The sequence below is a fragment of the Lepidochelys kempii genome, chromosome 3 (assembly GCF_965140265.1).
Source record: "Lepidochelys kempii isolate rLepKem1 chromosome 3, rLepKem1.hap2, whole genome shotgun sequence".
Classification (NCBI taxonomy): domain Eukaryota; kingdom Metazoa; phylum Chordata; order Testudines; family Cheloniidae; genus Lepidochelys; species Lepidochelys kempii.
This window is the reverse complement of record NC_133258.1, coordinates 63872638-63895807: the sequence shown is the minus strand read 5'-3', so window position 1 is coordinate 63895807 and position 23170 is coordinate 63872638. Positions and strand designations below refer to the sequence as shown.

Sequence of the window (23170 nt, the reverse complement as noted above, 5' to 3'; positions counted from 1 at the left end):
TTTATCAGTTAAATCTTAATTAGTTTGACCCTTCCATGTTTTTTTAACAGAGGTTGTATCAAGTCTTCAGAATTCCTCATATGATGTGTCTTGTCACTATGATACAAACAGTGTATTTGAAAGAATTCGACTTGAGAAGCTTGCTTTTGTCCACAGAGCTGTTAGTGTTACCACAGATCCTAATGGATGTAACTTTGCTGTTTTACAGTCAGATCCTAAAACAAGGTATATTTCAGATATCTATGGCTGTAACTTCAATTACTGAAAGTACTGAGGGGGTTGTGGGTGTAAAGCATTTTTCTGTTCCATTAAGTCTTGTTTTGTCTTCATTTTCAATTAAAATTTCTACTTTACAGAGGACCATTTTTGGTTACTCCAGAGATCATAGTAAATATGGTCATTTTGGCTTAGCACTTACTTGTAGACAACTATGTAGAGGTTGTTTAAGGAAAAAGCCATTAATTAGGGAATGTCTACACTAGAAACTTTGCAGTGTAGACACATACTACAGCGACAGAAAGGTTCTTTCGTTGCTGTAGTGAATCCACTAGTCTTGAGATGGCAGTAACGAGGTTGACAAAATAATTCTTTCATTGGGCTAGCCACAGTGTACACGGTGCTTAGGTCAGTTTAACTGTGTTTTAGAGGTGTGATTTTTTTTTCCACACCCCTAAGCGATATAGATAGACCTAGCTAAGTTTTGGGTGTAGACCAGCCCTTAGTTTATCCAAAGGCAAAATGTTCAAGCCAAACACTTATAATCAAGTCCCCTTTAAAACTTACCTTCTAATGTACTTTTAACTCTCCATTCCATAAAGTGTCATAGAAATCCTTCTTAACATGCAGGTTCCTTGTTTCTCAGAGATGCCCTGTAATATAAGAAACTGAAAGACAGAAGTAGATCTGTTTTTTAAATTAAACAAAAACTTAAATCTTTGAAATAAAGTTGGAGTAAATGAAACATTGAAAGATGTACTGCTCCTTGCACTCTCTTTTTAGATTTTAGAATATCTAGCATATTGTTTAACGTGAATTTTTGTTTTGGACTTCAGTATGCAGCGTGTCAAAGATTCTTACATTTCTGAATTACTTCAAGCACTTCCTTGCAATAAAATGACATGGGTAGCATGCAAAGTACTAATACTGCTGATAACTTTATAAATATTAAGCCATACATTTTTGTATGAAGAGAAAAATGTTATCTTTATTTGGTGCTTTAGAAAAATGTCGCAGGATTATTTTAATATATATTTATATATGGAGTATTGTGTAATATCTAGCTTTTATATTGCACTTTTAATCAGTTTAGGAATTTTCTTTATATTAAAGAATACAGTATGAAACTTTGAATAGTAATGTAGAATAGTAAAAAATTGAGGTTCTTCATTTTAAAATAAAACCCTCATGATAGAATTTAAAATTCAACCAAATAAAAAATAACTGTTTGTCTTTATAGCCTATATGAAATTCCAAGTGTGTCATCATCAAGTTTTGTTGAGGATTTTGGCAAATTGTTAGGGGAAACAGATGAAATGGACAACATCCATGATGTGACTTTTCAGATCGGCACTAGGATGATCCCTGCGCACAAGTACATCTTGGCCATGCGTTCTGACTTCTTCAGGAAGCTGTTCATTTCAGATGACAATCGACTAGATTCTCCAGATGTCTATCGTAAAGATGAAGATGCTGTAGGATGTGATCTCTTTATGATAGAGAAGGTTCATCAAGATTTGTTTACATACCTTCTGCAGTTCATATACATGGACACTTGTGATCTTTTGACTCACGGTTACAAACCAAGAATGTTGTATAAGGAAAAAACAGAAGAATATCAAGATACCTTAATTTCTAACCTTAATAAAATGAGTTTCAGTGGAGATGTTAATGGAAAGCCTGCATTTGAAGTTTACAGAAGTAATCAAGTGCATGTAGTAAATCAAAGAGAGAAGAACAAACCCAAGTCTTCTAAAAAAGGCAAAGTTGTTGGTGAAGAAGTCAACCCCATAAAAATGTTGCAAGGTGCTGCAAAGAAATTTGGTCTCAGTAATTTAAGCATAAGGTGTGTTACAATTTTTTTTCTTTGGCAGCATCCACTTTAGTTGGTGCTTGCTTTTTGTCCCTTTCTGACCATATATAAGCTTGTCTAAAAATGGAAAGGTTTTAACTACCAATGTAGTTTGGGCAGACATGACTCCCAGTTTGACCCCCAGCAACTGAGGGTTCTATGAAAAAAGAGAATTATGAGATAGCTCTTCAGCTAAAGCAATGTGTTACCAACTGAGCCACTAGGCCTTCTCTGGTGCAGGAAGTGCTGTGTTTCAGCACTAGTCTCATCTTAATCCTATCCTGGGAATCTTCTACAAGATTCTACTCTGTTTTGAGATGTGGGGACCTCCTGTGTTTGAGTTTAGATGCAAATAATGTAGCTTTCCAGATTACTCCTTGCCTCAGACTGACCGTATGTTTCGTCCTTTGTGTGATACATATAAAGTCATGGCTCTTATCTGTGGTTGATGTTGATCTTTGTATGGATGATGCTGCAGACTTTGCATTAAACAGTATGAAACAAAGAACTGGAACCCTGTTAACTGATGCCTTGTGTTTCTGATAATATTACAAGACGAAACCAGTGGAGTTGAGATTAAACATCTCTGCTGTTGTACAAATTTCTGCATGATACTATTTTTCTGTCTTGTGTGTCTCTGTACCATCATCAAAAGGACTGAGGACAGTAAACCCTTGTAAACCAATTTCCCCCACTCTGCATTTTAACATACTGCTTTGTTGTTCAGCTTTCTCAGCCATTGTGTGGTGGTCATAAAAAGGAAGCAGTTACCACAGCTGGGTGCACATAAAAGAACAGCCAGGACAGAGCCCAGTAATTTTAAAAGCAAAAATGTCCCTCAGCCTTCTAATAAAGCCACCATATGTGTTCACCCAATTTACAAATTAACCCTCATAGCATATCTCTAACACTATACATCTCTCGACACTCAAGATAATCCATACCGCCTCAAAGTATGGCCCAGAAGCAGCAAACACCATGCGGATGGCTAAGCCTACCTGTATAGCCCACCTGTCAGTTGGACCAGGATACATAAATAGGAGTAATAAAGTGGTAGAGAGAAGCCTAGCAATCTGTTTTTATATCCGTTTCATATCTATGCTGAAGGATCAGTCTGTTTCTTAATAGACTTCCTAGGTTTCTGTGAAGTGCATTTGTTGTCCTTTCATTTGTGGTCACAATGTTAAGTGGTACTAAATTTCAAACCTATTTTTCTTTATCATTATAACTATCAGTAATGTATAATAATTGATGTTTGTAATATTTGTGCCTGCAGATTGGATGGAGTTAAACTAGAAAATGGAAAAATTAATGTTGTCAACAGGAAAAATGGAACCAAACCAAAGTTAAACCCCCAAAAATGGTAAGTTTTAAAATCTAGCGACGTCAAGTCTCTGCGTGTATCTGACCTTATTTTTTAGTACCTTTCACTTCATTTTGAATTAAGTAGACACTAAGCAGATGCAGCCAAAATTTTGTAACCTGAAATTTTTTGTAAAGTGTTATTACTTGTCAGGGGTGTATGTGTGTATTTCACAGTTAATGGTCATTGGAGAGCGATTCTTTGTATTTACCACACTTTTGTAATTTGAGATACTGGATTAGTACTCAGAACCAGATCTCAATGATTGTGTTTGTCTGTTGTGTATTCACATTTTCCATGGCTTCATTTATATTATAGAATAGTAACATCAGAAGAAAACTTGACTTTTCCAGTCTGACATGCTCTGTCTGTTGCAGGGCTACATGTTGTTGTTCCTACTAAAGCCATATAGATTTTGACTTCTTCAATTAGAAATTTACAGGGTTGCTTAATGAGAAGAATCTCTGAAATATTTTCCCATAAGGGGAAATTACCTGAATTTTTACCCTACTGCTATTTATATCTGAATTACTTGGTCCTGTTTCAATGCTTACAGTGGTACTAAAGCTTAATTCTTTAACTTACATTGGAATAGGCTATATTTAGGGCAAATTTAACGGCAGTGAAAAACATCTCATAGACCATGAAATAAGCCCTTCCCCATGAAATCTGATCTTCCCCATGCTGTTGAGGTGCCCCAGCCCAGGGGCTCCTAAATGCAAGTCCCAGCCAGGTTAGGGAGGGACAAGACTTGTCCTTCCCCTGCGCGGCTGCTCTTTGGGGGTGGGGGAAGGATAAGATCCACCTCTGAGTGCCTTCCCCGCTGCAGGAAGCTCTGGGGCTGGGCAGCAGCCTTGGAGGTTCCTGCAGACAGAGGAGGCTTGGTGAGATGGCTTTGATTTCCCCCATGCTGCTGGCAATGCCCCAACCAGGGGCTCCTAGCTGAGAATCCTGGCTGGGCTGCGGGGGCCAGCACTTGTCCTTCCCCTGCACAGATGCTTTTGGGGAGGACATCAGACTCACCTCTGTGTACCTTCCCCTGCTGCAGGAAGCTCTGGGACTGGGCAGAAGCTCCAGAGTTTCCTGCAGCCGGAGGAGGCTTCCGGCAGTGGAGGTGGGTCCAATCTCCCCTGTGCTGTGGGGGCCCCAGCAAGGGGTTGCTAGTCCCAACCGGCTGGGAGGGACAGGACTTTCTCTTGCCCTGCAGGCCTGCTGTTGGGTACCTCTCCCAGGTGCAAGTAGCTCTGCCCCCCTCACCCTCCACTTGCTTCCTTTCCCTATCGTTTTGCAGCTGTGGGGAGAGGGGTAATTGTACAGAGAACTGCCCTCCCCATCCTTCCAGATGCAATTGTTAGCTTGTTTCAATAAAAATAAAAAGAAAGATGAAGAACTGAGAATTTTTTGATTGACACTTTACAGCAGTGAATCACACTCGGCTCAACTCACTGATCGATAGATACGAACATTGGGGCAGTTTTGTAGCATAGTAATCTCAATTGGCATCCTACCGGAAGACAAGTGAAATTACAAGTGTAAAATGAGTGTCCAAAGTAAATCAAAAACCTCTAAAATCATTAATACAGTGGATCAAGTGAAAGAATTTTGGCTTCCAAATTCTACATGCTGATGGTGACAAACTACTTTGTACAGACTGCAATGTTTTGTTGGATCATACACGTAAGGCAACAGTTCAGCGCCACTTAGACTTGGAAACTCATCAAGGCAGAAAGAGGGCTGCGCATAGTGCATTGCTGGTAAACGAAAAGTTAAAAAAACAATTTCATCTTTTCTTTTTAAAGAAAAAAGAAAATGACAGAGAGCTCTGAGATCTGTCATTTAGCTAGAATGAAACTTGTGGATGTGTTTGCAAATGCTAATATCCCACTGGAAAAACGTGATCGCCCAAAATGCCAGTTGCTTACCAACTGCGAATAAGTTACAACAGGACTACCTTCCTAAGGTTTTTGCTACACATTTTGAGGAAGCGAAGTATCAAATTAACGCATGTGAGTCTTTTGCAGTTATTTCGGATGAGTCCACAGTTGAGCAAAACAACTACGTACTGCATGTTCTGTTTGATTTTATTTCTGACAAGGCCAAAGATGTACAGACAGAAAAGCTAACAGTGCTTGCCAGCTGCGTTTACTTCGATGCTGTTAACTATGGTAGAGTTTTTCAAGCGATAATTAAAACCATTTCAAAATATGGTGTGAACTTTGTCAAAGTATCTGCTTTCATAAGCGAAAATGCAACTTACATGATGAAATCTTTCAAATCTGTTCACCAAAGTCTAATGCCAAATGTTGTCCATAGTACATGTAATGCACATATAATTTGTCTTGTCAGGGAGCTGTGGAGATGTGAGTTAGGGAAAGTTGATAACTGGTCAGCTACATTAAAATATCTTTAAATGCTGCCCTAGCCACAAACTGTGATACAAGGCAGCACGTTGCACCAATGACTGAAATCAGGGGGAAAAAATGGAACTTCCCCCAGAGCCAATAATTACTTGTTGAAATTTCTGATTTGAGGCTGTACAATACCATGCAGCTCACCTGATGTACTATTTGGAGTTCATCTCAGAAGAGCTCACACTGACACCAAAAATGCAGGTTCTAAACAATGCTCAGCTGAATGAGGAAGTTCAGTTCATTGCCAAGAATGCCACAGGACTGATAGACTTAATCACTTGGTTGGAATCTTGACATGTCACAATCCTCCAAGCATACAACAAAGTAATGGATGTCCTGTTCTGGGCTGAAGCACAATCAAATGAAAATCACTCTGACAATGCTGAGTTAAATGCCAGTGCTCAGCAGGTGTTTTCTTGCATGGCAAAGAAGCTCAAACAATTCTATTGCTATGGGAAAGAGTCAAGCAATGCAGCAAAAACTGCTCAAAAGTTTCAACAACATTCAGCAGGGTTCCTAAAAGTTGTGTGTATTTTTGACCCTGCACAAATGCACCTGTTGATGGTGGATTTACCTGGCCTAATGCAGTTACTGGCTTTGACAAGAATTGTGGGCTGGAGATTCCTTCTTACAAAAATATCACAAAAGACGCGGACTGTAGTTTGCCTGTGCTACAGTTTTGAAACTCAGTGGAAAGCAGAATCCCCCATCTTGCAAGGCTAGCTCGGAACTGGCTGACAATTCCAACAAACTCCACGGATGCAGAGAGAGCTGTGTCTGAACACGAACAGGTGTTTTCAGACAGGGAATGAGGGAAGACACAGTTGCTGGATGCTCCATGTTGACGTTCAGTTAATAACATTAGGAACCAGAACTTTTTTTTTCGCTTGCTTTTGTTAACTTAAGGCAGTGGCTCTCCAGTATGAGGCTACCAATGGAGATCACTACCCTACAAAACCATATCAGATGCCCATATCTACCAAGCAGAGAGTTGAGCTCTGAGTGTTGTTTTGCTGCTGTAAAATGTCCATCAATAAATTCTGTCAAATTCACATGACCTTTATTTTATTGAAACAAGCTAATAATTGCATCTGGAAGGGGGGCAGCAGGGCTCACCCTGTACAGTGACTCCTCCACCTGCAGCTGCAGAGCAATGGGGGCAGGAAGTGTGTGTGTGTGTGCGGGGGGAGAGTGTGCAGAGCTTTCTGCAGCCAGGAGATGTACTCAAGAGCAGAAGAGGCGGCAGTCCTGTCCCTCCCTAGCCTGACCGGGACTAGCAGCTAGGTGTCTGTAGGAAGTTCCAGAGCTCCTGCCCAGCTCAAACCTTCCTGCAGCAGGGAGAGGTCCCTGGAGTTGGGTCTGGACTCCCCTTGAGAGGGCCCATGTAGGGGAAGAGGAAGTCCTCTCCCTCCCCAACCTGGTCAGGACTGGCAGCTAGGAGCCCCTTGCTGGGCCACTCCTGGCACCACAGGGGAGATCAGACCCACCTTCTGCATCTGCAGGAAGCTTGGCTGCTCCTGCCTTCAGAGCACAGTCTTGAGAAGCAATAACTGGAAGATAGAATTGGTTTTGGAGGAAATCCTCTTCACTAGTTAGCTTGCTTTTTGACTAGCTTGGCTTATGGTGGGTTGTTTTTTTTTTTTTAAATCCTTTTAAGACTGCTGAGAAGTCTTGTTTGGTATGTTTACCATCATAAAGGTAAATGTATTGTGTTTCTAGTTAAATATTTGTACGTTCCTTCCCCTCTTTGAGAGGACAAGAAGCCTAATCCTGTCAAAGCTGGTTTCAAGCACAAAAGAGAAATGAACTGTTTATAGTTTATATTTGCTAATAATTTCAGATTATAACTGTTCTAAATGTCTTGTAGTTCGGACCTCTGTGATGTGACCATGAAATCTATAGATGGAAAGGAATTCCCTTGTCACAAATGTGTACTCTGTGCAAGACTTGGTATGTATGTAATATCTGTAGATTCTTTTGTTCACAATAACTTGCTTCTCATATTATGTCTCAAAATGAGCTTGTTTTTTTTTTTTCTTTACAGACTACTTTCATAGGATGTTAAGCAGTTCTTGGATTGAGGTAAGCTTGCCAGTTAAAAATATGTGTGCCGTGTTAGTTGTTTCACATTAATGTAAGTGAATGAAGATTTTCCTGTTTCTCAAATGAGATTTTGCCATTAACTGGAATGTAAATTAAAATACAGTTTGTGTAAAACTTGTAGGAAAATGGGAAATTTTAGCAGAGAAACTAATTTTGAACCGTTCAGAAACTGTATTAAATAAAAAAAATTAAGCATAAATGTTATGAGACATGGTAATTTTATGTAAAAGCAGACTTTGAGTTAGTAAGTATATTGCTATCTTAGAAATTTCTACTGCAAATAATCTGTAGTATTATAACTCCCCCTCCCCCCAGTGAGTTTGAATTGCTAATATCCTTGGAGGTGTATTAAGCTTCCTTTCTGCAGTAGGTCTTAATAAATGACATGTAGATAATATTAGTCTTCAAGTAGTGTCCCTATGAGTGCTCCACTTCAGGTGCGCTCACGCACCATGTGTCTTTAATCAGAGATTTTTGATAGTAGTGCCTGTTTGGGCTGCATTTCCTCATGCCCTGCTCTGAGATTACTTATGACTATGCAAGCGAACCGCCCTCAGTTCCTTCTCACCTGTCTTGGCCTGAGACGTAGGGTTAATGTGCCTTACTTTCAAAGTCTCTTAGCCTAGTTTCCCTTCTTTATTTTATTATTTTTCTTTAGTTATTTTATTTTAACTTTTGTATTTTGGGATTCAGGGGGATTTTCTCTCTATCTCTTTCCTCTTTGGGCAAGGGGTGCCTTCCCCTGCTAGATGCCATTGCCCCAGGGTATGCCAGGCTCGCTTCAAGCAGTGCGTCTCTTGCTGGGAGTCCTTCCTGGTCAGTGACCGGCATTCCCATTTTATCCACTACTTGGGAGAGTCTCATATCCTGCAAAAGTGTTCCATCTGCTGTACTTTTTTAAGTACTGAGCAAGAAAAAATCTGGAGCTGAAACTGAGGTTCTTAATGATGGAGTGTTCCTTTCAACTAGCCTCATGTCCAGGCCAGGAGACACCCTTCTCGTACCTCCTGCTCCCCAACCCAAACATCAGTCACTGAATGAACACAGTGCCCTGTCAATTTCAGCACATTCACCTTTGTTTACCTGAGGTAAATTCATGAAGAAAACCCATAGAAAATGGAGTCATTGTCCCCAGAAAGAGTCCATCTCAAAAAGACCTCAGTCCCTGTGAAGACTGCTGAGGAGTCCTTGTGTCCCACCCTGGGTATGGCTGAGGCTGCAAACATTCTTGGTACCAATCCTGTGCCTGGGGCTCTGGGCTCAGCAGAGAAAAAGGACAACAAGCATGCCTTGTATTGAGACCTTTGGTGCTGCACAAGCAGAGCACTGCATCATGGGAGCATTCAACCACTAAGAGAACTATACACACAATTCCTGTACTGTCTACATCTAAGTTGACCACTAAGATGGCCTTGGTACCCGGAAGATGTCATGTCCCATATGGTCTCAGCGCCCCCCAAGTCATCCTCATAAGCATCGACTACTCTGATCAGAATAGACTTGCCAAAGCAGCATATAGCATCGGTATTGACAACTGAATAGGGTCCCATCCTTCAAACCCATCCAGTATTGCAGGAGTTCAGATTCTTGAGAGACCTACTTGTTTTGGAGGAACTGGAGTTTCCCGAGTAATTCCTTGTAATCACCTTTGATTTTTAAATGATCAGTTTTTGAAATTGTACTCTTCTTATCCCTTTTTCCTTTAGTCATCCTGTTGTGCAGCTCTGGAAATGCCAATCCATTCTGACATACTGCAGGTTATCCTGGATTACATCTATACAGATGAAGCTCCTGCAATAAAAGGTGCTGACAATATATTTGTTTCTGGAAATTGTAGAGTTGGGGGCATGAACAGCTGACAGCGAGTTTTTAAAAGGAATAAATTTCAGCTTGATCTCTTTCAAATAATTCTGCTATTTTCATTTTAATAAACAAGGAAAAGACACCTGAAGGGAGCAGAAAGTTTGGATATTATGCACTACAGTGTGAACTCTTTCAAATTAGAGACATTTGAGTGTTATGGGGAAGTGGTACTGTAAGTACCACAATTAGATTACCTTTTTTACTAAAAAGATATTGTATTGCCTTTTGAATCATATATGTTATTTGGTAAACCCCTACCAATATGATATCATTTTATACTTTGGAGTCAGTTGTAGTTTTACTGCAAGTGTTGTCTCCCGCCCCGACCTTCGTTTTGCTGAAGACACCATGATCAGCTGCTTTTTCCACAAGCACTTCTATGTTTTCTCTATGTTGCCCCTTTTATATATAAGAAAAACTCCTTCTCTACAAGATTTGCAAAGCCACTACCATCTTGTCCTATTTTAAATCCCACTTCATAAGCTACCTATGCCATGACACCTACAAAGCACAGTGGAGCAAACTGGCCTTTGTTGAAACTTTTCTGAAGCATTTTTCACGTAACCAGTCATCTTTCTCATGCAACTTTTCTTCATTTCCAGACTCTCAAAATGTGGAATTTATTTGTAATGTTCTGGTGGTAGCAGACCAACTTCTTGTATCTCGACTGAAAGAAATGTGTGAAGTAGCCATTACTGAAAAACGTGAGTGTTTTACTATGTTTCTTAATGAAATGGCTGCATTTTTTCATTTTGTTAAAATAAATCCAGTTGTTTAGAAGGTAAGTGTTTAAGCTTTTTTGTGAGTTGCAGTGTGACGCTGCTTAACTCTGGCTGTGGCTATGGGAATGAAGGCGCGAATCTCCAGTTCATGTCATAGTTCTCTCTTGCCTAGACATCTGTGGTCACCCCCCTTCAGACTGCCCAACATTCTAGAAATAAAATAATCTTCTTGGCCTGCAACTTCAATCATGTCACTTCACTTCAAGTATCTTTACCAGTTCTGGGTCTCTTACCTCATCAAATTCAAACTCCTTGTCCTCACTTTTTTAAGGCACTACACAATTTTTTTCATGTTTCTACCTAATTCCCATCTCATGTCCTTCCCTAACTCTTTTTTTGTTGCTCTTTTTGTGCTTTCATACTTCTCTTGACAATGTCTTTTTGGGTGGAAATGCCTCCCTCTTCTAGCACACCAATCATCCTCACTCTCCTTCATCTCTCTTCTCAGAATCTACTTGGCTTTCCTTGGTGACTTCCATTCCTGCCTTCTCTCACTACATCTTTTTCAGCTATAGAAAAATATTGGAGCTTAAGCTTTGTTCACAATATAAATTTATTCATGTTACTGTTGTTTTAACCTCTGTTTCTCACTCTCTTTGTTTGCTCCATTTTCAAAGCTGATCTGTGCTTAGATTGTAGGCTTTTCATAGCTGTGACTATCTTTTGTATTTCTGTAAAGAATCAGTCAAATTCACGCTACATAAGTATTTAATAATAATAGTGTTGCCTTGGGTGGAGTCAGGGCCACTTAAGCATTAGTGCTCCTGTCTAATGAAACAGGAAAAGGGTTTATTTTTATTCATTTTTCATAACCTGATCTCTTCTCCCCTCCCCCTCCAATTCATACTGTATATCTTGATGTAATAAGTGATTACAGAACAAAATTGCAGTATGTTCTCTAGTTAAGTCTGTGATGTTTCTTCTTTCCAGTCACTTTAAAGAATGCTACTGAGCTGCTGGAGTTTTCAGCAACATACAGTGCTGAACAGTTAAAACTGTCCTGCTTGCAGTTCATAGGACTAAATATGGCAGCCTTGCTTGAAGCGAGGTAAGAGTGGATGTAGGTGTTACAGTATGCTTTGAACCATAAAAGTGAAATACTGCAAAAGGGTGGAACTGTTGGAAGAATCATCAGGAAATGTTACCAGTGATAGTTGAGAATGTAACCAAAAATCCTCCGCTGCAGTGGTATACATTTGTGCTGAAACTCTGTGCCCTATCTTGCAAGTTATGTATCTGTTTCACCTGTACTACAACACATAATAAAGTGTTACTTCCGTAATCCTGAGGCAAAAAGAGCCTGTTCCAAAGCCCACTGAGTTAAGTCAGTAGGAATCTTTCCACTGATGTGGGCTTTGAATCAGTCCTAAGAATGGAGACCTGCAAGGTAGCTCTGGAAGACATTTCAAAATGGTTATAAATAGGGCTAGGTGAAATTTTTTCAGACAAAAATTTCAGTTTTTATTTATTCATGAACAACCCCAAATTTATCATTGTTTTCACCTGAGGTTTTTTTTTTCAGGATCAGCATCAGAAAACTGTTTGTCCTTCCATCGCCCTCTATAACTTTAGCCGAGGAGCTAGGGGCACTTGCCTGGGATGTGGGAAACACAGGTTTGAATCCCTACTCTGGAGCAGGGACTTGAATCCCTCCTCTGAATCAAGCAGAGAAGATTTGAATCCACATCTACTACCTCCCAGGAGAGTGCCTTAATCACCAGGCTATCGAATCATTCTCACTCTGTCCCTCTATTTGGCCCAATTAATATTTGAGTTTTTATACGAAGTGGAACACCTTTAAAAGCAGAGATTGAGAGCAACCTACCCGAGAATAGCCTAGCACCTGGCAAGGAGAGATGTGTGTTTAAATTCCTGTTTCAGAGTAGGGATTCAAACCTGAGTTGCCCACATCCCAGGCGAGTGCCCTGAGCTTTGGGCTACGTATTATAAGGGAGAGGGGGAGGAACATGCGTAGTTTCTTGAAGCTGGACCAAAACAAACTTTTTTCCAATTTGCTGACACAGGCCAAACATTTTTGGAACAGACTGTTTTCTGTGATTTTTTTTTTTTTTTTTTTTTTTTCCAATTTGCTGGTCGAACTAAAAATCCAGTTTGCTCAGCTCTAGCCATGAGCATCATGTTGGTATTTTTTACATACATGATTGCTGTTGCAGTTTCAGTGTAAACAATTTCTCTTTAAAATAATTGCTGTGTTCACACATGGTAGGTATATAATATGTTACAGGCAAGTAAATGGGATTAAAGCAAAGACCTCAATTTTTATTACCTGCAACAGTAATTTTACTTAAAGGGTTAATCTGCACCATATCCCAGACAAACTCTTTATGTAGCAAATTGATTAAAAAACTAAACAAAAACTTGCTTGTTAGAAGCTATGCAATGCCTTGGATTGTTAGACTGTATTGTAAAGGAGCCAAACAAGTAGGCAAAAGGTAGATGAGAAAGTAATTTAAGATTTGATGATCTAGCTAAAGTAGGATGTTAGTGCCCATCACCATAATATCTAATGCTATCACCTGTACATATGTGTACCCCTAAACTGTAATTATTTTAATCCTATTGAACAAATATCTTGCAGTTTGAATCAAATGACTTAAAGTATGGTAAATGAGACCGAGGCTATAACTATCTATCTTGTTTTAGGACTCTAGATGTCTTAAGTGATGAAGTTTTGAGGGACCTTTCTGTGTCTTACAGAAAAATGGTAAGCTATACCTAGGTCAGTGAAAATTGACTACTTTAAAAATGAACATTGAGTTAAGCTGATAAATGTGTGTCAGATGCTCATCAGGTGGGCAGTGGTCCTTTCAAAACATTAATCCAGAAATAAATTTAATCTATATTTTTTTTAAATTTTTCTTTACTTTGGAAATTTTCTGATAGTTACACATTTATTACCACTGCAACATGCATAATTCTGTGTTCCATTAAGACTATCAGTCATATGCATTTAATGGTATTAATGGCACCACAAAACATATGTTCTAAATTGGCTTTAGTAAACAAACGAGTGTCGGGTAATTCTATGCAGAGGAAGAATTTGTGGTGTGGGGGAAGAGGTAACACTCATTTTTAGTGGAATTGGTAGCTTCCAAGAGTATCTAATTCTGCTTTCCTGTTCTAATATCAGTAGGGCAGTGTAGGAAGAATTAATATTAAGTGAAACAAAAGAAATGAGTGAAACTTTGCCACTAAGCAAGGGAGAGTCAGCATACAGTATAAACTATTTTTCTTCTTTAATTCTTAAATGGTAAGAGACTGTGATTGGGCATAAATCTGTGCCATTCTTCTATGAAGTATCCTAGTAAGTTTTTAAATTAAGTTCTGAACCTCTACGTTTTCTTTAAAAGAATTAAAGAACGTGTAGATGTGGCAGTGTTTGTGTGTATGCTTTTTTTTTAATTATAAATTTCCTTTGTCTTGTAGGCTGTAATGCATAATGGTGATAATACCTGGATTCTAAAATTATGTATTCAAGTGATTATAATCTGGTACAGAGGTTCTCAAATTGCAGTCCGCGGGTCACCAGTGGTCCGTGAGCTCCATTCAGGTGGTCCGCAGATAGATCTCTCTAAAGTGTACACCTGGGTGGCCACACATGAGAGAATGAAGGGCCACCCACCTAATTAGCGGAGTCACACAGGCATGGCTCTGCTAATTAGGTGCCTGGATCCTGGAGAAGATGCACATGTATGGTGAGCTAGTGGCCTTGGGGGGAATAGGGGGTAGGTGGGAGGGGGAAATGGGGTGAGAAGAGGGAGTGGGGGGAATTCGGGACTTACAGGGCTGTGGTGGCCAGAGAAAGGGGTGACTTTCCCTATCTCCAGGGCTGCTGCTGCCAGGGAGAGATGGCCCTCCTCCACAGCCTCAGCTCTGTGGGTGCTGTGGCGGGGGAGAGACCTTCCTCCTTCTCAGTCATAGCTTGGGGGCTGCCATGATGGGGGAGAGAGGGAGAGACCCCCCTCTTTCCCAGCCCCAGCTCAGGGGCTGTTGCAGCAGGGGAGAGAGGGCACATCCATCACATTAGAAAGGGAAGATATGAAAATGAGTTGTGTGCTTTTATTTCTAGAACAAAAAAAGTTAATTATTATTAAGGTTTTTTTAATGAGGTACTTTTATCCAAAGCACGTTACAATAGTTAGCTAATGGTACAAACAACATTTGGAAAGATCGTTAAGTGGTCCGCTGAGACCCTCAGCAATTTTCAGGTGATCCGTGAAAAAAAAAATTTGAGAACCACTGATCTGGTACTTCTGCAAGAAATAGTTTGCTTTCTACTATACAGCTTAAGAGGATCAGTGTAACATTAACTCTTGATATTTCAGATTCCAGCTATGGTCAGGAGAGTGATTACTCCATATCAAGATGGACCTGACATTAGCTCTTTGGAGCCTGATGACAGAGAAAACTTTGTCTTTTTGAAAGAAGAAATGAATACAGAACTAACATCTCAGTAAGTCTTATGTTTTCTTCCTTTGATTGCTGAAATAGTTGGCCTCTGTAGTTCTTGGCATTCATCACTCCAACCAAGTGAACTACACATAGCAGTATCTTTCTTATAGGATACCGATTTATCTCTTTTCACAGCTAAAAGTCAAGAGCATTGGTGGCACCAAACTAATAGAGTTAAAATACAAAAATAGAAGAAATGCAGGTTCCAAAATCTTTTTCAAAGTTAAAATGAGGTGAGCAAAAATGGCAAAAGAAGCAGTTCAGAATGATGTTTAGGCTGAGTGGAGATGAGGCTAGTTATGTTGCTGAGTTATGGAGTTATAATGAGCTGAGTTATGGGGCTCCTTGAAACTAAAGATAAGCGTAAACTTTAAATGGAGTGGGGATAATCCACTGAAGTGATTTGAGGAGGAAGAGGAGATGATATAGGTCCTCAAAGAATCAATCCTGAAGCACTTGCATGAGAGGAAAGTGATCAGGAACAGCCAGCATGGATTCACCAAGGGAAGGTCATGCCTGACTAATCTAATCACCTTTTATGATGAGATTACTGGTTCTGTGGATGAAGGGAAAGCAGTGGATGTATTGTTTCTTGACTTTAGCAAAGCTTTTGACACGGTCTCCCATAGTATTCTTGTCACCAAGTTAAGGAAGTATGGGCTGGATGAATGCACTATAAGGTGGGTAGAAAGCTGGCTAGATTGTCGGGCTCAACGGGTAGTGATCAATGGCTCCATGTCTAGTTGGCAGCCGGTATCAAGTGGAGTGCCCCAAGGGTCGGTCCTGGGGCCGGTTTTATTCAATATCTTCATAAATGATCTGGAGGATGGTGTGGATTGCACTCTCAGCAAATTTGCAGATGATACTAAACTGGGAGGAGTGGTAGATACGCTGGAGGGGAGGGATAGGATACAGAAGGACCTAGACCAATTGGAAGATTGGGCCAAAAGGAATCTGATGAGGTTCAATAAGGATAAGTGCAGGGTCCTGCACTTAGGACGGAAGAACCCAATGCACAGCTACAGACTAGGGACCGAATGGCTAGGCAGCAGTTCTGCGGAAAAGGACCTAGGGGTGACAGTGGACGAGAAGCTGGATATGAGTCAGCAGTGTGCCCTTGTTGCCAAGAAGGCCAATGGCATTTTGGGATGTATAAGTAGGGGCATAGCGAGCAGATCGAGGGACGTGATCGTTCCCGTCTATTCGACATTGGTGAGGCCTCATCTGGAGTACTGTGTCCAGTTTTGGGCCCCACACTTCAAGAAGGATGTGGATAAATTGGAGAGAGTCCAGCGAAGGGCAACAAAAATGATTAGGGGACTGGAACACATGAGTTATGAGGAGAGGCTGAGGGAGCTGGGATTGTTTAGCCTGCAGAAGAGAAGAATGAGGGGGGATTTGATAGCTGCTTTCAACTACCTGAAAGGGGGTTCCAAAGAGGATGGCTCTAGACTGTTCTCAATGGTAGCAGATGACAGAACGAGGAGTAATGGTCTCAAGTTGCAGTGGGGGAGGTTTAGATTGGATATTAGGAAAAACTTTTTCACTAAGAGGGTGGTGAAACACTGGAATGCGTTACCTAGGGAGGTGGTAGAATCTCCTTCCTTAGAGGTTTTTAAGGTCAGGCTTGACAAAGCCCTGGCTGGGATGATTTAACTGGGAATTGGTCCTGCTTTGAGCAGGGGGTTGGACTAGATGACCTTCTGGGGTCCCTTCCAACCCTGATATTCTATGATTCTATGATGATATCAAAAAGAGAACTTCTTTGATTGGGAGTGGGGTGACAGTGTTTGAGTGGATTGTAGTTGGAACAGAAAGATGGGAGTGTAGGTAGCTGGAGAGGAGAGTGTTAAAGTAACCAAAGCATGAGAAATAGGGAGTAGGAGGGGAATTAACAAATTTTTAGAGACTAGAGCAGGGGTAGGCAAACTTTTTTTGGCCCAAGGGCCATACTGGGGTGCGAAACTCTATGGAGGGCCGGTTAGGGAGGGCTGTGCCTCCCCAAACAGCCTGGCCCCTGCCCCCATCTGACACCTGCACTTCTCCCCCCCCCCCCCCCAGCCCACAATTGCCTCCCTCCCCCCCCCCGCTCCTTGTCCCCTGACCGCCCCCTCCCGGTACCCCCCTTCCCTGACCGCCCCCCCCGCCCGGGACCTCACCCCCCTGAACCTCTTCCCCATCCAACCGCTCCCTGTCCCCTGACTGCCCCCTGGGACTCCCTGTCCCATATCCAACCCTCTGGCCCCCTTACCATGCTGCTCAGAGCAGCATATCTGGAGCCGCGCTGCCCAACCGGAGCCAGACGCACTGCCCTGCATGAGCGTGCAGCCCCGCCACCCAGAGCGCTGCCCACACAGCGGCATCACTACAGGAGAGGGGGAACAGCAGGGGAGGGGCTGTGGGCTAGCCTCCCCGGCTCGGAGCTCAGGGGCAGGGCAGGACAGTCCTGTGGGCCGGATGTGGCCCGCGGGCCATAGTTTGCCCACTTCTGGACTAGAGGAAGAAGTGGCAAGATCTGCTGGATCTTGAAATTGGAGAAGATTTTAAAATGATTCCATATTGTGGGGTTGTGTAGCAAGATGTATGGTGGTGCAATTAACAAAAAGGGTTCAAGAGCAGAAGGCTTTGAAGGAGACATGATAAACCCAGTTTTAGACTTGCTGGGTCCAGGAAGAGGTGTCAGAGGCAGGCACAGATCTATGACTAGATGGAGCATGAGAGATCATGGGTAGAAGGGGATGCATTTGGCAGTAATCCGTGTTCAGGTGGTAGTAGAAGCCATGGGAACAAATAAGATCACCAAAGAGAGAGGCGAGGACATCTATTTAATATTCTATGGAAAACCTGCATTTAGAAACAATGTTTAAGAAACCAAAATTAATGATAGTTGAGGGCTGGAGAAGTTTACATCTGCTGTACTGTATTAAAGTTCAATGTAAGAGAAATTTTGTTTGCAAATGAGCCTCATACTACACGCTTTAAAAAAAAAAAATTGTGGCTTTTTTCCCCTCTAAAAGGTTAATAAGCTTTTTCCCTCTGATGTCTGATCAGACTGACCTTCGCTTTTTCAGAGCTCTCTGTGCAGTGAAATGTGGTAGACCCCTGCTAGTTTCTTTTCTCCTACCACTCATTCTGACTGGTGGCACTGTTAGTAGAACTGTAGGAGGTGAAGTCAGGTGCATGCATAGAGTGCAGCTAGATCAGGGGTGGGCAAACTAAGGCTCAGGGGCTGCATCCGGCCCTCCAGACATCTTAATCTGGTCCTTAAGCTCCTGCCGGGGAACAGGGTACCTGCTTCACACCGCACCTGGAAGCGGCAGCATGTCTCTCTCTCCTCCCCCGCCCCCCCCCCCCCCAGCTCCTATGCATAGGGGCAGCCAGGGGCTTCCACAAGCGTCGCCCCCCCACAGCTCCCGTTGGCTGGGAACCATGGCCAATGGGAGCTGCAGGGGTGGCACCTGCGGACGGGGCAATGTGCAGAGCCGCCTGGCTGCACCTCCATGTAGGAGCCAGAGGGGGGACATGCCACCACTTCTGGGAGCTGCTTGAAGTAAACGCCCCCCCAGAGCCTGCAGCCCTGATCCCCATCCTGCCCTCTGAACCCCTTGGTCTCAGCCCGGAGCACCTGCACCCCCAACCCCTCATCCCCACCCCAGAGTCCGCACCCCCAGCTGGAGCCTCTCCCCGCACCCCAACCCTCAATTTCATGGGCATTCATGGCTGTCATACAATTTCCATACCCAGATGTGGCCCTCAAGCCAAAAAGTTTGCCCACCCCAACCTACATGTATGGAGTTCTGTGCAGCCACTACAAAGGCATTGGGCTCTTATTATCCTATTGTAGCTTATGTAGCTTTCGTGTGCTTCAGTTAACTCCAGTATTTTTGCAAGTAGCAAATGGGAATCATGGGAAGAAGTGACTTGAGGCTGAATGAACAGAATTTGTGAATAATAAAAAAATAACACTTTTCAGCAGTTGATTTCAAAGTGCTTTACAGAGGCGGTTGGCATCATTACTACATTTTACAAAAAATGAGGAAACTGAGGAACAGAGGTGAAGTGACTTGTTCAAGGTCACCTAATAGGTTATTAATAGAGCTTGGTACAGAATTAATGTCTCCTGAAAGTCTTGTGCATTATCCACTAGGCAACACTACCTCCTACTGCATAACATCTTTTATGTATTTTCCAGCAGAGTATGTGGAGAAGAGTAGTAGACCTTTTATGATAACTGTAAGAACTGAGAATTCAAGAATTGTTCAAAAATAATACTAAGCATCTCTAAGTCACCTTCTGTCAGAGGGTTTCAAACCACTTACAGAAATGGATTTCAATGCCACAACTTTGAGATAAATATGCATACTCCCCATTTTCAATTTCTGGAAACTCGGTCACAATTAAGTGATTTGTGGAGCTGATTAAAAATTTTCAAAAATCAAATTTTTTTTATGCATTTCTGTTGGAAAATTTTGCTTTCTAAGTCAGCTATAGTTTCTTGTATGCAAAGGAAACTAGGAATAGAACAGTTCTTGTCTCCTAGTCCTATTTCTTTTAATCACAAAACCATTTTTCCTCCTTTGTCCCTCCTATGTCATTGTACTCTTCTTTGTATGTGATCTTTGACTGAAGAGTGTGTATGCATAACATCACTTGCATATCTTCCACCAGTCTTAGATAATTTTTTCTAGATTCCCTCTTGCTGCTTGCAGTATTCCACAGAAGCACTGGTAATATTAGCATATACAATGGTGTCAAATAATGCTTGATGAGGACAAAGCATCGGGTCTTTGGCAGACCCACTGAATCCTGCAGTACTCCATAGGGTCCCATGAACCGTGCTGTGAGAAACAACGTTTTTTTAACTGGCTGCATTATGTATATAGCTTTTTTTAAAAAGCTGCTGATCTAGAACGTTGGCAAACCTGTGTTCAAATAATTTATTAAACACCTGTTTGAATATTCTAAAGTTTTTCTCTTTGGAAAATACTTGTAGAAGAAGTAAGCACCACGGATGCAAATAATGCTGCAGCATACCACATTTAGATGGAAGAGGAACATAACAAATCTTCCAAGTTTTGACACATCAGAATTGGGTAGTTAGTGCTTTTAAAATTCATACTACACAGTTAATCAGTAGTCACATTCCTGATTATCTTCCACTTGAGGCTCCAGAAATGGTTTAATTAAACCCTAAGTCCTACCACCCAGTGCGTGTTTCAGGAGCAGTGAAGAAGATTAAAATTATGAATATATAATATACTTTAAAAATCTGTTATACGTCACTGTCGTGTAGGAGCCTGGATAAAATAGGCAATATAGGAAGAAGAATGATTGGCTAAGATTAAAACTGTATAATCCAGTGTAACAACAAAGGTATATTGCATTTGCTAATTGTTGCAACAGTGCAAAAAGTTTTGGCCCTTTTTGGGAGGCTTGACTTTTTGTCTTAAAGTCTCGCAAAGTACCTAAGCCTTATCAGGAGTCCACGACAACTGTTTCATTGTGTCCTTTACTTTATTTCATTCTTGGACCTTTTAAAGTACATTATTACAATTGTTATGTTTGAAAGAACAATAGAAATTCTATGAAATAGGAATACTGTAGTCAGTTATGGGTCACGTAACTCTTTAATTTTGGTACAATAAATAAAAGCTGTTTGGATTTTTTCCCCCCACTTTTTCCAGTTGTTTTGACTAAGGATAAGCATCCTGTCTACATGACTGTTTACAAGCTATACTACCAGTGTAATAACATTGTTATTTTGGAGACCATGTTTGTACTGGTTTCAGAGTAGCAGCCGTGTTAGTCTGTATACGCAAAAAGAAAAGGAGGACTTGTGGCACCTTAGAGACTAACCAATTTATTTGAGCATAAGCTTTTGTGAGCTACAGCTCACTTCATCGGATGCATTCAGTGGAAAATACAGTGGGGAGATTTATATACATAGAGAACATGAAACAATGGGTGTTACCATACACACTGTAAGGAGAGTGATCAGGTAAGGTGAGCTATTACCAGCAGGAGAGCGGGGGGGGGGGGGGGGGGAGAGGAGGGAACCTTTAGTAGTGATAATCAAGGTGGGCCATTTCCAGCAGTTGACAAGAACGTCTGAAGAACAGTTGGGGGGAGGGGAATAAACAGGGGGAAATAGTTTTACTTGTGTAATGACCCATCCACTCCCAGTCTTTATTCAAGGCTAAGTTAATTGTATCCAGTTTGCAAATTAATTCCAATTCAGCAGTCTCTCGTTGGAGTCTGTTTTTGAAGTTATTTTGTTGAAGAATTGCAACTTTTAGGTCTGTAATTGAGTGACCAAAGAGACTGAATTGTTCTCCGACTGGTTTTTGAATGTTATAATTCTTGACGTCTGATTTGTGTCCATTTATTCTTTTACGTAGAGACTGTCCAGTTTGGCCAATGTACATGGCAGAGGAGCATTGCTGGCACATGATGGCATATATCACATTGGTAGATGTGCAGGTGAACGAGCCTCTGATAGTGTGGCTGATGTGATTAGACCCTATGATTGTGTCCCCTGAATAGCTATGTGGACACAGTTGGCAACGGGCTTTGTTGCAAGGATAGGTTCCTGGGTTAATGGTTCTGTTGTGTGGTGTGTGATTGCTGGTGAGTATCTGCTTCAGATTGGGGGGCTGTCTGTAAGCAAGGACTGGCCTGTCTCCCAAGATCTGTGAGAGTAATTGCTCATTCTTCAGGATAGGTTGTAGATCCTTGATGATGCATTGGAGAGGTTTTAGTTGGGGGCTGAAGGTGATGGCTAGTGGCGTTCTGTTATTTTCTTTGTTGGGCTAGTCCTGTAATAGGTAACTTCTGGGTACTCTTCTGGCTCTGTCAATCTGTTTCTTCACTTCAGCAGGTGGGTATTGTAGTTGTAAGAACGCTTGATAGAGATCTTATAGGTGTTTGTCTCTGTCTGAGGGGTTGGAGCAAATGAGGTTGTGTCATAGAGCTTGGCTGTAGACAATGGATCGTGTGGTGTGGTGTGGTCTGGGTCAAAACTGGAGGCATGTAGGTAGGCATAGCAGTCAGTAGGTTTCCGGTGTAGGGTGATGTTTATGTGTCCAGGAAGTGGATCTCTTGTGTGGACTGATCCAGGCTGAGGTTGATGGTGGGATGGAAATTGTTGAAATCATGGTGGAATTCCTCAAGGGCTTCTTTTCCATGGGTCCAGATGATGAAGAGGTCATCCATGTAGCGCAAGTAGAGTAGGGGCATTAGGGGATGAGAGCTGAGGAAGCTTTGTTCTAAGTCAACCATAAAAATGTTGGCATACTGTGGGGCCATGCGGGTACCCATAGCAGTGCCGCTGATTTGAAGGTATACATTGTCCCCAAATGTGAAGTAGTTATGGGTGAGGACAAAGTTCAGCCACCAGGTTTGCCGTGACATTATCAGGGATACTGTTCCTGAGGGCTTGTAGTCCATCTTTGTGTGGAATGTTGGTGTAGAGGGCTTCTGCATCCATAGTGGCCAGGATGGTGTTATCAGGAAGATCACCAATGGATTGTAGTTTCCTCAGGAAGTCAGTGGTGTCTCAAAGATAGCTGGGAGTGCAGGTAGCGTAGGACCTGAGGAGGGAGTCTACATAGCCAGACAATCCTGCTGTTAGGGTGCCAATGCCTGAGATGATGGGGCATCCAGGATTTCTAGGTTTATGGATCTTGGGTAGCAGATTGAATATCCCAGGTCGGGGTTCCAGAGGTGTGTCTGTGCGGATTTGTTCTTGTGCTTTTTTCAGGGAGTTTCTTGAGCAAATGGTATAGCTTCTTTTGGTAACCCTCAGTGGGATCAGAGGGTAATGGCTTGTAGATGGTGGTGGTAGAGAGCTGCCGAGCAGCCTCTTGTTCATATTCCGACCTCTTCATGATTACGACAGCACCTCCTTTGTCAGCAACAGCGTACTTAGCTGTTTTCCAGTCATGCTACTGTTTTAACAGAATTAAGAGTAGTTTTATTAAGACACCAAAGGTTACCATTTGGTTCAGTGTGCTCATTATTGTACCATTTCAGTAGATCACACGGATCTTGTTCAATGCTACCCTGAATATCTGCATAGGTTGCATATGCTTACTCAGTGGGGCTCTCT

General features: G+C 41.8%; 1 protein-coding gene across 5 annotated transcripts in view; it reads left to right on the top strand.

The window, feature by feature from the left end:
• Positions 1–23170, top strand: part of IBTK (inhibitor of Bruton tyrosine kinase) — a 97313-nt gene that overhangs the window by 36590 nt on the left and 37553 nt on the right. For 4 of the 5 annotated variants that reach the window (XM_073336541.1, XM_073336540.1, XM_073336538.1 and 1 more), the window contains 10 exons: positions 51–225; positions 1457–2062; positions 3345–3431; positions 7710–7792; positions 7887–7924; positions 9652–9748; positions 10411–10512; positions 11521–11638; positions 13255–13315; positions 14937–15064. In XM_073336541.1, coding sequence (XP_073192642.1) covers positions 51–225; positions 1457–2062; positions 3345–3431; positions 7710–7792; positions 7887–7924; positions 9652–9748; positions 10411–10512; positions 11521–11638; positions 13255–13315; positions 14937–15064 — 1495 coding nt within the window. The remainder of the gene's footprint in view (positions 1–50; positions 226–1456; positions 2063–3344; positions 3432–7709; positions 7793–7886; positions 7925–9651; positions 9749–10410; positions 10513–11520; positions 11639–13254; positions 13316–14936; positions 15065–23170) is intronic. The other variant, XM_073336543.1, reaches the window with a different exon arrangement.